This window comes from Zonotrichia leucophrys, chromosome 2 (assembly GCF_028769735.1).
Source record: "Zonotrichia leucophrys gambelii isolate GWCS_2022_RI chromosome 2, RI_Zleu_2.0, whole genome shotgun sequence".
Lineage (NCBI taxonomy): Eukaryota > Metazoa > Chordata > Aves > Passeriformes > Passerellidae > Zonotrichia > Zonotrichia leucophrys.
Genome location: NC_088171.1, coordinates 45,078,263 through 45,090,463, shown reverse-complemented (window position 1 = coordinate 45,090,463; position 12,201 = coordinate 45,078,263). Strand labels below are relative to the sequence as shown.

Genomic DNA, 12,201 nt, shown 5'->3' with positions numbered 1-12,201 from the left:
GCTTGAATTAAGGATAATTACTGTGGATCCACCATCAGGCAGCCATTTGCTAGCTCAGAGTAACTTGTCCCTAATCCTAGAGTCTATGCCTGTGCTTTCTCATGTGCTTTCCTTAGCAGGTGCCCTGGGCTTTGGCTGAGATCTACTCCCCCTCTTCTGTTTTTCTGCAGGATGGCCCAGGAGGTAGAGGAGGCCAAGTCCTGTACAGTGGTATCATCAAACAGACCTATGCCTGTTTCATGAGGAGTTTTAAGATGACAACCAATTATTAGAGATACACAGACACCTTAGGGGACATTTTTGTAATGGAGCATTGAGCATCCTGGTCTCCATCCCCTTGGAAGGAGATGCTTTGCTGCTGACATGAGTACGGTGCCAAGTAACAGCAGAGCCCAACCCAAAACCTAGCCAGAATCACTGTTTTCTCCATAATTGGAACTGAACCTGAACTGTGATTTGGAAATTTCCTTGAAGTCTGAGTCAAACAAGCATTGGTCACAGCTGAACACCATCATTAAAGCAAAACCCCGTGGTGCTCAGACTTCCTGCAGAGAGGGGAACTTAACTCAGCATCATTTGCATGCCAGCTTACCAGAAAGAAGACATAAGATGTGCAAGTTCATATTTTTATTAACCACTTCTCACTGCCTTTTCAAAGTCTTCCCTGCCACACTCTTCTGGATGATTGTCACATAAAGATGTGCCACCAGTAGGGACTTTATGGGACTTTCTGCCATCTTGCCCTGGGTCTCCCAACGTTCTGCAGCAGGAATAGCCTGGCCTTTCCTCTTGAAGGTGGCTTTTGGTTTGCTCCCTTTTGCTGATGTTTGCAAAGCACGTGGTGTTGCAGGGCATGAGACAGACCCCGCAGTCTTGCCTCCTGCCTGCTGGCAGCCCTGGCAGGCAGTAGTGGGAAGCTGGGACCTTGGGTCAATCTGGAGAGGGCAGGACTAGACCCGGCTGCTCATTCCTGTCCCAGCCTCCCAAAAAGACACTGGAAGCTGCCCAGAGGAATCCAGTTCTTGTTCAAGGGTACTTTTTCCTCCCCAGTGAAAATGTTCTGCAGCAGGACACAGCCTAGGAGCAATATCTGATTTGCCCTGTGCTAGATGATGCATATGAGCAGAAAATTGATGGTATGAGACATTGTCCTTTTGGTATCAAAAGAGCTTACCAGGAAAAAAAACCTCAAAATAAAAATAAAAGAAAGAGAAGATTACCACATGTGTTTTAGCCACCTAAAACATGAAAACCACAGAGTAAGCAGCCTGGGACAGGTCTAATCAGGCTGAGGCCCCAGGAGCACACACTCAGCTCAGCCTATAAAGAGGTTAATTGTAGGTGTAAAGAGCAAGCATTACATGCAGAGTGTGACTCCTGGGTGCCACATCCAGGCTGGCCCCCCTGCAGCAACTGTCCCCTCACTCCTCCGCTATTCATGTCTCTCTTTCCCATGAGCAGCCTCCATGGAAAAGGAACTAAATTACAAATCACCTATTTTTTTTTTTCCCCACAGAACTGGCCCAGTTACAATGATCTTTTTGTTTGCAATTTAAGGTAGGTCTGACAGCTAGAAGAAAATAACATAAAAAAGCTCCCTGGGGATACACAGCTCTGCATCCTTCACCAGATGCTTCAGTGACATGTTAGAAGGAAGTTCTGGGGAGAAATCAGGAGCTTACTGACTGCTGCCAGCCACAGCCACAGGTGCTTTTTGTCAGCCCACAATGAGCAGTCAGAGGGAAGTCAGAGCATGAACATGGGTCATTTCTCCATGGAGGAGGTTTGGCTCCATCCACTTCTGCTATGGCTTCTGCAAGGCGACCTCTCAGTTACATGAGCTGTTTTTGAACGGGTCTGGAGGAAAAATCTGTGCTAGTTGAAGGTCCCCAGTAGCCCTGACTCACCTTGTGTTGTCACAAGGCATTATTCTGGACAAGCTGGTGCAGAACATGTGGAATACTTGGGTGCATTTGTGTTGCATCTAGCCCACCAGGCTCAGCTACCTTTTGTGATGATGGACCAACTAGAAAAGCAATCTACAGCAGAAAAAGCCCAATATTTTTTTGTTTACTGGGGCTCAATGATCAGCTTTGCAGGCTAACAACAATGAGCACTGTGTCTAAACTCACAGATAAGAAAGAGAAGTTGCAGGTAGAGATTAATCACTTGCTGCAGAGGATGCAAATATTTAAGACTGCAAAGTACTACTAAAGCCAGGTACTTTTCCTTCTTAGTTGCTAGATAATTTTAGAGGAAAATTTCAATTTTTCTCATGAATCTATTGCAAGATACAGTACTTTTAGATTACTTTTTACATGTGCACACTGGGGAGCCTACAGCTTGATAAAAATGAGATAGCAGTAACTGTAGTGCATCCAAGGACTTAATCAGCACAGTGCCATAGAGAAGCTAAAGACCTAATCTAGGCTAAATGTAAATTTGTAAAATGGAAATAAGTAAATAATTCAAATCAGCAGCATCAATTTCTGTGTGGTTTGTTCATCTTCCGGCCAGAGCTGTTTCAAGGAGTTGAGGTTTTTATTAAAGGTAGAAGAAGAAGAAGTACAAGGAAGAGGGTCACAGTCCTGCTTCAGAGTTGTTTCAAATCAGTTGTTTTCCCCCATCTTTCCTCTCCAGGCTACGGAGCTTCAGGACTGAGGAGCAATCTGGCTGAAGATGGAAGCTGCAAATGTTGTGAGTACACAACTATGTCACTGTTCATCTCCTTTTCCTTCCCCTCCTCTCTCTCCATCAGTTTTCTGCCTCTTTCAAGCCACTGGTACTATCCCAATGTAGCAGTAACACAAAGACTTCTTCTCCACCTCTTTCCAAGCTGGGCATTTTGCCTTTTGTTATGTATTTGAAGCCAAGCAAACCATGGTTTGAGTTATCTGACAGACATAATGCTTTCACCACCCGCCTTTTGCATAACTGAAGTTGGCTGGATGTCGTGAACTGCTCTTTTGTGAGTTTTTCACTCAATGGGTCATTTTTATAAATCTCTGCTGTGCTGCACACTCCGAGCCATCTGAAATTATCTGTTTCACTGGCATCCTTTGCAATTTTTCATTTAAATGGAATAAATTAAGCATTTTAATTGCGTCTGGTGGAGAGGGGCAAATGTACATTTTACTGAGCCTCTCAACACAAATTTACTAGATCTCCTATTGCAGGTCACACATCCTGGCAGGAGTAGCTTGGATTACTGCATAAATGACAGCATGGTGCTGTCCCTGTGTGAGAACCCAGTGAACAGCACAGACTTCAGGTGTGACAAGAGGCAGGTCAGGCAGTTTGCTCAAGCCTTCCTGCCAGTGTTTTTCTGGCTCATCTTCGCTGTGGGCACAGCGGGGAACACCTTGGTCGTGCTTGTCTATTGCAAATACCACTTCAGGAGGAGCATGATGGATCTGTACCTGTTGCACCTGGCCATCGCCGACCTCCTGCTCCTTTTCACCTTCCCCTTCTGGGCCAAGGCTGCTTCCGATGGATGGATCTTTAAGGACTTCATGTGCAAAGTTGTCAACAGCATGTATAAGATCAATTTCTATGGCTGCAGCTTGCTTCTAACCTGCATCAGCTTTGACAGGTACATCACTGTAGTGCAAGCAATGAAAGCCAAAACTTGTAGGCGCAGGTGGCTTCTGCGCAGCAGGCTCATGTGCCTGGCTGTCTGGCTGACATCTGTGAGCCTGTGCATCCCAGAACTCATTTACAGCCAGAGCACACAGGTGGGTGACCTCACAGTTTGCAAAATTATGTACCCACCAAACGTCAGTGTAATCTTCAGAGTTACGGTCCTGGCCTTGAAAGTCATCATAGGATTCTTCCTCCCGCTCCTTGTCATGGTGATTTGTTATGCCCTTATCATCAACACCCTCCTACAGGCCAAAAGATTTCAAAAGCAGAAGTCGCTGAAGATCATCACCATGATCCTCACCGCTTTCCTCCTCTCTCAGTTCCCATACAATATTGTTTTGCTGGTCAAAGCCATCAACACCTACACGGGGGTGGTGCACAGTTGTCAGGTTGCCAACCAGCTGGACATCGGGCTGCAGGTCACCCAGATCATCGCCTTCCTCCACAGCTGCCTCAACCCCTTCCTCTATGTCTTTGCTGGCGAGCGGTTCAGGACGGCGCTGGGCAGGATGATGCAAAGCTGGGGCTGCTGCTGGAGCAGGGCCCAGGAGCACTCCTCTGCCTGTGACAGCCAGGAGCACAGCTCAAACTGGTCCTTTGCCATGCTGGGGGGGCGGCGGGTCAGGAACTCCCTGATCCTCAACACTCACTGGACCTCCTCTGTTGTGTCCCCTCCTTGCAAAGTCATCCTGTAAGTTAGTCCTCACCTTCTCCTCTCCAGAGAAGCACCAAGCTCTTTGGAAACCCTCTGTATACCCCAAAGATTATCCCAGAGGGGCAGAAAGGGTTGGGGACCTGCCCTTGATGTGTGGGAACTAACTGAGAGTTGCTGGCTGAGAGAACAGGAAACCTTTGGCAGATGGGAGCAAAATGGAACCGTATAAAAATGTTCATATGCTATAAACAGAACTGTCACAAAAAATATCTTTGTGACAGCTGGCCCATCTGCAGCTCAGACCACAACCTGAAATAACAAGTCTCACAGCAGGTGATAAACCCAGCTATGGCTGCAACACAGGCAGATGAAGCTTTCTGTCCATAGGAAGCAGCAGGAGGGGGCCCAGCCTTCATTTGCTGTCACACCAGGTTCCCCTATGAATGTGGCCTGACTTGGGAGCCCTGCCAGATTCCTACACCAGATCCTGTCCCGTGTAAAGGAGAATGGCCTTTTGCTCTGACACTGGTTTGTAGCAGTGAGCAAATGTTGCTCTCTGTTCCTGGGCAAATGCAACTCCATTTGGCTGCATAGATGTTTTTCCTTGCACAGAAAAGCCAGTTGTTCATGTACATGAAATGGGCATTGCAGAATGTGGTCTGTCTTTCTCCTGCATTTTAGCTGTGTGATGTCAGGTATGATGGCTCCTGTTTTGATACTGGAAATAAATCACCCCTCACAATAAAAAATAAGGGCTTCAGAGACATTGACTTGTCTGTCCTGGGGATATTTGGTGTATGGTGTAAAGGTGTCATAAACCAGAGCACAAAAACCAAACCCATGGTTCAGCTGACCACCAGTAATGCACCAATATCTTTGGAAAGTATATTTAACCTAGGAGCAGCAAGACAAAGAGTAATTAAGTGTCAAACCTAATGAAATTTGGAATGAGACATCAGGTTGTGGAGGCTGCCATTCCCAGAAGTGGTGTACTGTAATGCACCTCAAAACCTGAGCCCACAGGGCATCATTTATCTGTTCCCTCTTGCTCATCCCCTCACTGGGACGTGACCTCAGCTGTCCTGCCTGACCACAGCCTGCACCTCCCACTCTTCAATTGCAGGATGTAGTGCTCAGGAGGCTTTGTTTTAAATATATAAGCTAGGTTTATGATTAGATGTGTTCAAGAGCTGCTATGTTTTAAATAATAAGAAAGTGGTAAAGGGGTATAATTTTCACTGTATGTATAAGAAAGGTGTGGGGGGTTTTTGTAATTTGTGCTCAGTAAACAGAAGCCAAAATTAAATAAAGGCACTGCCACATACACCAAGGGGATGAACTGGTTGTTTCTTGCCCACACATCCTTCCCAGTTTGGATCCATACACATAACCTGTTTGCAATCACAGCATTTACCCCTCTCAGAAGAGGCCAAAGGAAAACTTTGCTAAGAGGGTCTATTTCAAATATCTAACCCTTGTGGTGTGGAAGCTGCAGCTGAGAGCCCTGCAGGCACCGGGAAGCAGGGCAGGTTTCTGCAGTAGGGGAGGAGGGAGCACATTGGGGGCAGAGGCTTCCCCACAGCAGCACAGTCCCACTGCCCCTTCCTGAGACTGGGGGTGACAGGGCTCTTCTCAGAGGGTTCTCCTGGCCCCCAAAGAGCCCTTGAGTTATGCAAACAACTTAGTGTGCAAACCTTAGCTGCTGCAAGCTCCTCTTCCCTGCACTACATCTCACCAACCCCAGGAACCTGAACTTTGTGGCCATCTCACAGAAATAAAGCTTCTTGAGTCCCCAAAACACAGTGGGAAACTCATGCTCAATCAGCAGGTGAAACTGCTGAGGGTGGTGAAACAGCAATTTGCAGCAGTTTGGGGTGACAGGGTTGTCCCTGGGTCATGCACATCCTGCTCTGAGTCAGGCTGCTCCCATCACTGTGCCAGGGGAAGTTGGTGATCAACCTCCCTGGAGGTGGTTTTCCCTCCTGGGGTTGGTTCCACCAAGGCTGCCTGCAGTCCAGCAGCTGCTGGTGGCTCCCCAAGCTGCTCTCACCACACAAACTTGGGGAGAAGCTGCCTCCCTGCACCCCTCTGGCTGCAGCCTCATCAGCAACCCTTCTTGTTGGTCAGCACACAGCAGGGACTCAGTCATGGAGGTGTTTTCTGCCATTACTCCCTCTTGCATCTGCTGGCGGCCTCCATCTGCCAGCAGCACAGCTCCTTGTAGTCAAACCCTTCTTGGGCTCCTCTGTCCCTCTGTCCTGATATTTTACTTGGATTTATCCCACCACAATCCCCCTTGTGTCTGGCTAGTGTGTCCCCAACCTTCACCTGATGCTGTCTTCCAGGATGGGAGGTTTCCTCACAAGCAAAGGGTATTATCTTCTCCCTTGCTCTATGAGCAGTCCCAGGGGACTCTGCTCATGTTTTACGTACAGCTCTAGCAGGATGGGCACCCAGCAGTTGCTTGAAGTCCTGGGAGAGGCCTGAGATCTTCATAGCTTGGGTCCCCTCCCTTCTCTTTGAAGCCAGTTTTTCCTGGATGTTCCCAGTTTTGGGCTGTAGTTTCCTATGCTGTTGCTGTTCCTCAAAGAGGCAGCTGGGCTCGTCCCTGTCACCGTGGTGCAGGCAGTCACGCAGCACAGCACCAGCCTGCTTGTGGTACAGGGGGTGGGAGAGCCATGGGAAACTTCCACTCTCTGCAGGCAAACCTGCCTACCTGGTGCCTGCTCTACCCAAAACAGAGACATCTTTATGGAAGCACCTCTTCCAGAGAGCAGGGAAATGACGGAAGGGTGTGAAAGTACAGGCATTATTACTATATTTGGACTTAAAAGCATCCCTGTGACACTTCAAGGACTAATGACAGCCTTGCAGCAGCTTCACATTGTCCCCCCAGAAAAATGTTATCCTGTGTGTGCCAAGGTCTGTTCTTGGGGCACAGACTGAGAAATATAAGGCAGAAGCAGGGTTGGGAGAGCCTTTCCCTTAGCACCAAGGGAGGGGATATTACCCAGGATGGATAAAAATGAATTACTGGAGATAAAGACTTCCAACGGCTGCAGCAATTCCCTGCAGAGCTGAGGTACAGCAAGGTATGGTCACTTACACTGGCTATATGTAAAACTCACTCATACTCCAGATTAGGCTTTGCTGGAGCCTCTCCTAGAGGGAAGCTTCTGAACGTGGAGCCAGGTCTCCAGATGCCTCTGGAGATGCTCTGAACCTTCTATTGCTAATTGTAGCTTTGAAGTGAGGGGATGGAACAACATAAATTTCATAAAACCCCCAAGAAGATTATATAATTATCAGATTTATCTTCCACACAATGCTATCTCTACAAGCCAAAAAAGGGACAAACATTCGCAATGATAAAGAATTTTATTCTTAAATTCCTGAGGTTAAAAAAGGAAAAAAAAGCATCAAGAAAAACATTCCAACACAACCATTAACATTTCTGTAACTGTACAGACACTGGTATACATGATTTTTCCCATATCTGGAGCAGGAAGTTTGATGTGAACAGGGCTTGCAATTCTTTGGCAGTTAAGGCCAAAAGATGCTTCTGAACAAGTTACAACCTCAGTGATTGAGTATAATTAAATCTATAGTGCAATTTCAGTTTTAGGAAAGAAGTCAGGCTTTTGTAGCTTTGCTATTTTTTTAATGTGGTACACTCTTGTGCAATACCTCTTTCATTTTTCACAAAGAAACATTGAGTAATGTTGAGTAAAGGAACACTGTCATTTTCTTGAAGAAACTGCATTCTTTCCTGTGCATAAATGTCTTTGTAATAAAAAATCTTACCCTTCATATCTCCTTACCCTTTCCAGCACCCAGAAAAACATCTAATTACTTATGCTAACCACAATGTATAATCTCATTGTCCAATGAATGTGACATCTCCTTCAATTCATTTCATGATCAATTAAAAATATTTTTCTCTTTATTGCATTCCTGCAGATAATAAAAAGCCCAATTCAACAAATCACCTGAGCACCTATAAATAAATAATTTTCCAGCATTGCTGGCTTAGCTCACATGAACAAGAATTTTATGAATGGAAGAATGAGGTGCCTGAATGAAATAATCTCTTGCACAAGCCTGCCCTTGTGCAAAGTCCTTTACTGGGTTTCCATGATTCCAGAAATGAAATGTCTGGGACATTTAAACAAAAGGTCTCTACTAATGTCAGGTTCATTACTGTCTCTGCACAGCCTCTTCCAACAGTAATCATGGATTACTGCTCCTGGGAAGCTTCTTTGTACAGCTGCACTCCTGTCCACTTGCATCTTACCAGCCTGATATTTCATCATTTGAAACTTTTTCTGCTTAGGTACTGTCTTTGGTCAGAAGCAAACATTTTCTTTTCATCCTTAAACTACAGGTTCTGACTGCCACTCTTAGTCCTCTTTCAGAGAGAGAAAAAAAACAGCCATAAAATTACTCTCAAAGGGCAGGAAAACCTGAAGAAAAGGGACCACAAAGACTCAAATGCTAAATGAGAACAATGCAGTGGATTTACTCCCCTTCTCCCAAACCCAGGCTTCAGCCAGTCTCAGGACTGTCTACATAAGAGACCTCCAGAAAAACATCTGGCTTACTACATGGAGACAATTTTTTTGAGAGCTACATGAACAGAGGGTTAAAAATATTTGCCACAGGATAAAAAAATGTCAGGAACTGGATGTGGAGAGAAATCAAGAGGCAAGGCTGTCAAATTATTTTTAGTAGAGAGACTTCAAATACTTTTTAACAGAGATGTCATATTTTGGCTGATACTTGACAGTGTCCCTTTACCTTACATTTGGCATGTTAGAAAGATATCCCTGGTATTAGGGATTCTAAGTAAAATTAGTATTCTAAGTAAACAACAGCAAAATGTTTTTAAAAACCACACCTAAAAGCTTAAAAGAAAACTGCAGCAGACTTCAGCAACAGCTCAGTGAAATTGCATAGCATATGGTACACAGTACTCAATTTTTAAGCAATAAATAATCTCTTCTCGCCTAATTAAATATAAACATAGCTTCAAGATTGACATAACCTGTAATTCGTGAACTGATCCACGCCATTTATTGCTGTTTATTACCCACGTCAGCCTCTTGTCCATGTCATTTTCATGCACACAACCAGGTCAGGGCTTAACCACACTGCAGCCTTCAGGGGCTTGCACCTTCCACTGACCACTCTGCCTGGCAGAGGGTTGGGAGCACACCACCACCATGGGGAAAAAGGCAGCTGAAGGCAAGGGAATGCTATTGATAAGCCAGAGACCTTAATCCCAGGTGCTCCATGAAAAGTAGTCATTCTTTCACAATCTTTTTCAGGATCACTGTATTATAGATTGTTAACAACTGGAATAAATGATGAGCAACCTTTAGCTTTAACTGCAATTATTTTCTTTTCTATGATCAGAAATTTCCCTCTGCCTCAGCTGCTCCTGTGTAAATGTCCAACACTTGGTTGGTGATCTCCACCTTTTAAACAACCAGTCCTTTTGGGTGGGAGATCCCTTATGGGTATTGGATTGGACCAGCAATGCATAAACACCAGCTGGCCTCTCCTGACCACCTTCCCTACCTGAGCTCCTCCCTCCAATTCCCTCTCCTTGCTTTTACAAGTATGCCCCTTTCCTCTCCCCAAACCATTTGCTGCAGTTTATGTTTGCCATTTTTTCTTCTTCCCCTTCATGCTTTATTTCCTGTCTCCCACCAGAACCCCTGTATGTCAGCTATAGCTGGCATCAAGTCTCTATAGGGCTCCTCACAGGTTTTGCTGGTCTTCTACCAACTGCTGCACTAAAACCTTTCAGGTCTGAGGTTTCTTGGGAGAACAGTAATATGAGAAATCAGACACACTTTAATTATGAGGAGGGCTGGTTGGGAGAAAGAGCTTTTCTTCTTTCTCCTGCCAAATGTTTTGCCATTCTATTGGAAGACAGGGTTTTTTTACAGAAAAATCCACTTTTGGGTATTTTGACAAAAAGCTGAAATTCTATATGAAAAGCAGATGGTTTGCATACAAATTTTGTATAAGTGAGAACCCAGTCTTCCCTTAAAAGGCAGTGTTAACAGCCCACAAATCTGAGATGGAAAGCTAGCAGTTGGTTAGGGCAATTGCAAGGCTTAGGAAAGGGATAGAATGCACTAACACCACTGGGTGGAGAGCTCACCAGGCCTGGATATGCAGTCCATTTTGGATGGATGTTCTGAGGCCTGTTCAAACATTATTGCTGCCTTCCATGTGGTCTAGAGACAGAGACGTTGCTGATCTCCTCAGAAACTGTGCTTTCCTGTGAATGCTGATGACTAAGGTGCTAAGGCAGGAAAAAGGAATGCTCCTCTTCCCAGTATCACCCAGTGAGCAGAACTTTATTCCACAGGGGATGTTCTGTGTTCTGCCACTGGTGCTCACCATAGGAACTGGTGGGTCAATGTACTGAGCACGGTGAGCCAAAGTGAAAGGAGTTGCTGCTTCGTGCTTATTCCTGTGTAACTGGTGTTCAGTGCCAAAGCACTGGAAAGAGCCAGTTAAGACTTACCAAATCTTAGCCCAAAATATATAAAACTCCTATGGTTTGCTGCTTATAAAACTTGGAAAAGATAAAAATTCTAGATGGATTACAATAATTGTGAAGACTGAAGTATTGCATAATTGCTGCTCTGACTGTAAGAGCAGTACAGCAGAACAGAGATGGTTATGTTTACATCTCAGTGAAGAAGTCAAAAAATAGGCATTTTTCTTTACATTTCCTTTTGAAGGATATTTTTGGAAGACAAATAGCTCAATTTTCAGCAGAGGATTTCAGTTTGCATTTGGATACCCCCACACTTATTTTTCTCCCCACTGAAAAAAATTGGTTATTATTGACCTGTTAAACCAAACAACATGGCTTTTCAGCAATCTGTACACAGTACAGAACCATTAGTGTTCCTGAAAAGGCTTCTGTTTTTAGTGTACACATCTTCTCTTAAGTGCATTAGAACTATTGCATAGTTTCAAAGTCTTCAAACACAGTGGTAATCAGAATGCTTACACATGTACATAAATAATAGCATATCTTAAAAATTTCATTAAAAATACACAGTATAGTAAAGGCTATGGAAAATCACTTCCATCATAGATGACAGGTCGCTCAACAGCCAAGTGATAAAACACCCTTTTTGAGATAAACCTGTTAAGAAAAGAAACAGAGCAAAAATATCCCATTAGCTGAAGCCAACAAAGAGGGGAAGCCTTAAAAGTGTATTCAGTCTTTTAATTCACTGCTGTCAAAAATATGCCTGTGCAAGGGCCATCAGGCTTGTTGTTAAAAAGATGACAATCCTGACTGAACTGTCTTGGAATGAGTCACCAATGACCTGCTTACTTCTGTTAACCCTCCCAGAGGTTCAGAAAGAAGAGCGGAATTCTGCTGTGGGGGTAGGAAAAAAACCCAAACAAGAGCAAGAACCAAAACTCAGTCTTGAAGACCTCTTGGCAAGCGAGGAAAATTTTCTTATACTTACTTCTGGATGGCAGAATAATGGTACATCTGATCAGTTCCACAGACTGTAAAACCAAGCTTATTTCACCTTTTATGCCTTTCTAGGACCTACCTAGAGAATGTGTTGTCAAATATCAGGGTGTAGATTCCAGCGTTTCTGACTTTCACCTGTCCTCTGATAGTTTCCTTATGAGAGTTGCAGCGAGTCATAGGGATAAGAACCTGGAATTCAATACAAATCAAAATGAAGTTTGCTCTTTGCCCTGTAAATTGGCATTTTATTTCATAAAGCCTTGATTGCAGCCACCTTGAAACTCCCAAAGTGCATCTATGCCTGTAAAACTAATTACTCTGATTAGCATTAAGTACTCCCCCAAACTAAAATCTCACAGTGAGACATCTGTTTTCCTTGGATTAT

General features: G+C 44.6%; 2 protein-coding genes across 6 annotated transcripts in view; one reads left to right on the top strand and one right to left on the bottom strand.

The window, feature by feature from the left end:
* Nucleotides 1-2,143: 2,143 nt before the first annotated feature.
* On the top strand, nucleotides 2,144-4,436 carry CCR9 (C-C motif chemokine receptor 9). The gene is made up of 3 exons (XM_064703356.1): nucleotides 2,144-2,220; nucleotides 2,641-2,697; nucleotides 3,177-4,436. The coding sequence occupies exons 2-3, from the start codon at nucleotides 2,680-2,682 to the stop codon at nucleotides 4,335-4,337; spliced, it is 1,179 nt and encodes a 392-aa protein (XP_064559426.1). The 5' UTR covers nucleotides 2,144-2,220; nucleotides 2,641-2,679; the 3' UTR covers nucleotides 4,338-4,436.
* Nucleotides 4,437-7,656: 3,220 nt separating this feature from the next.
* The window catches only part of FYCO1 (FYVE and coiled-coil domain autophagy adaptor 1), a 45,397-nt gene continuing 40,852 nt past the window's right edge, over nucleotides 7,657-12,201 (bottom strand). For all 5 annotated transcript variants that reach the window (XM_064704805.1, XM_064704807.1, XM_064704808.1 and 2 more), the window contains 2 exons: nucleotides 11,896-12,005; nucleotides 7,657-11,471 (listed from right to left, as the gene is read on the bottom strand). In XM_064704805.1, coding sequence (XP_064560875.1) covers nucleotides 11,396-11,471; nucleotides 11,896-12,005 — 186 coding nt within the window. In that variant the 3' untranslated portion in view covers nucleotides 7,657-11,395. The remainder of the gene's footprint in view (nucleotides 11,472-11,895; nucleotides 12,006-12,201) is intronic.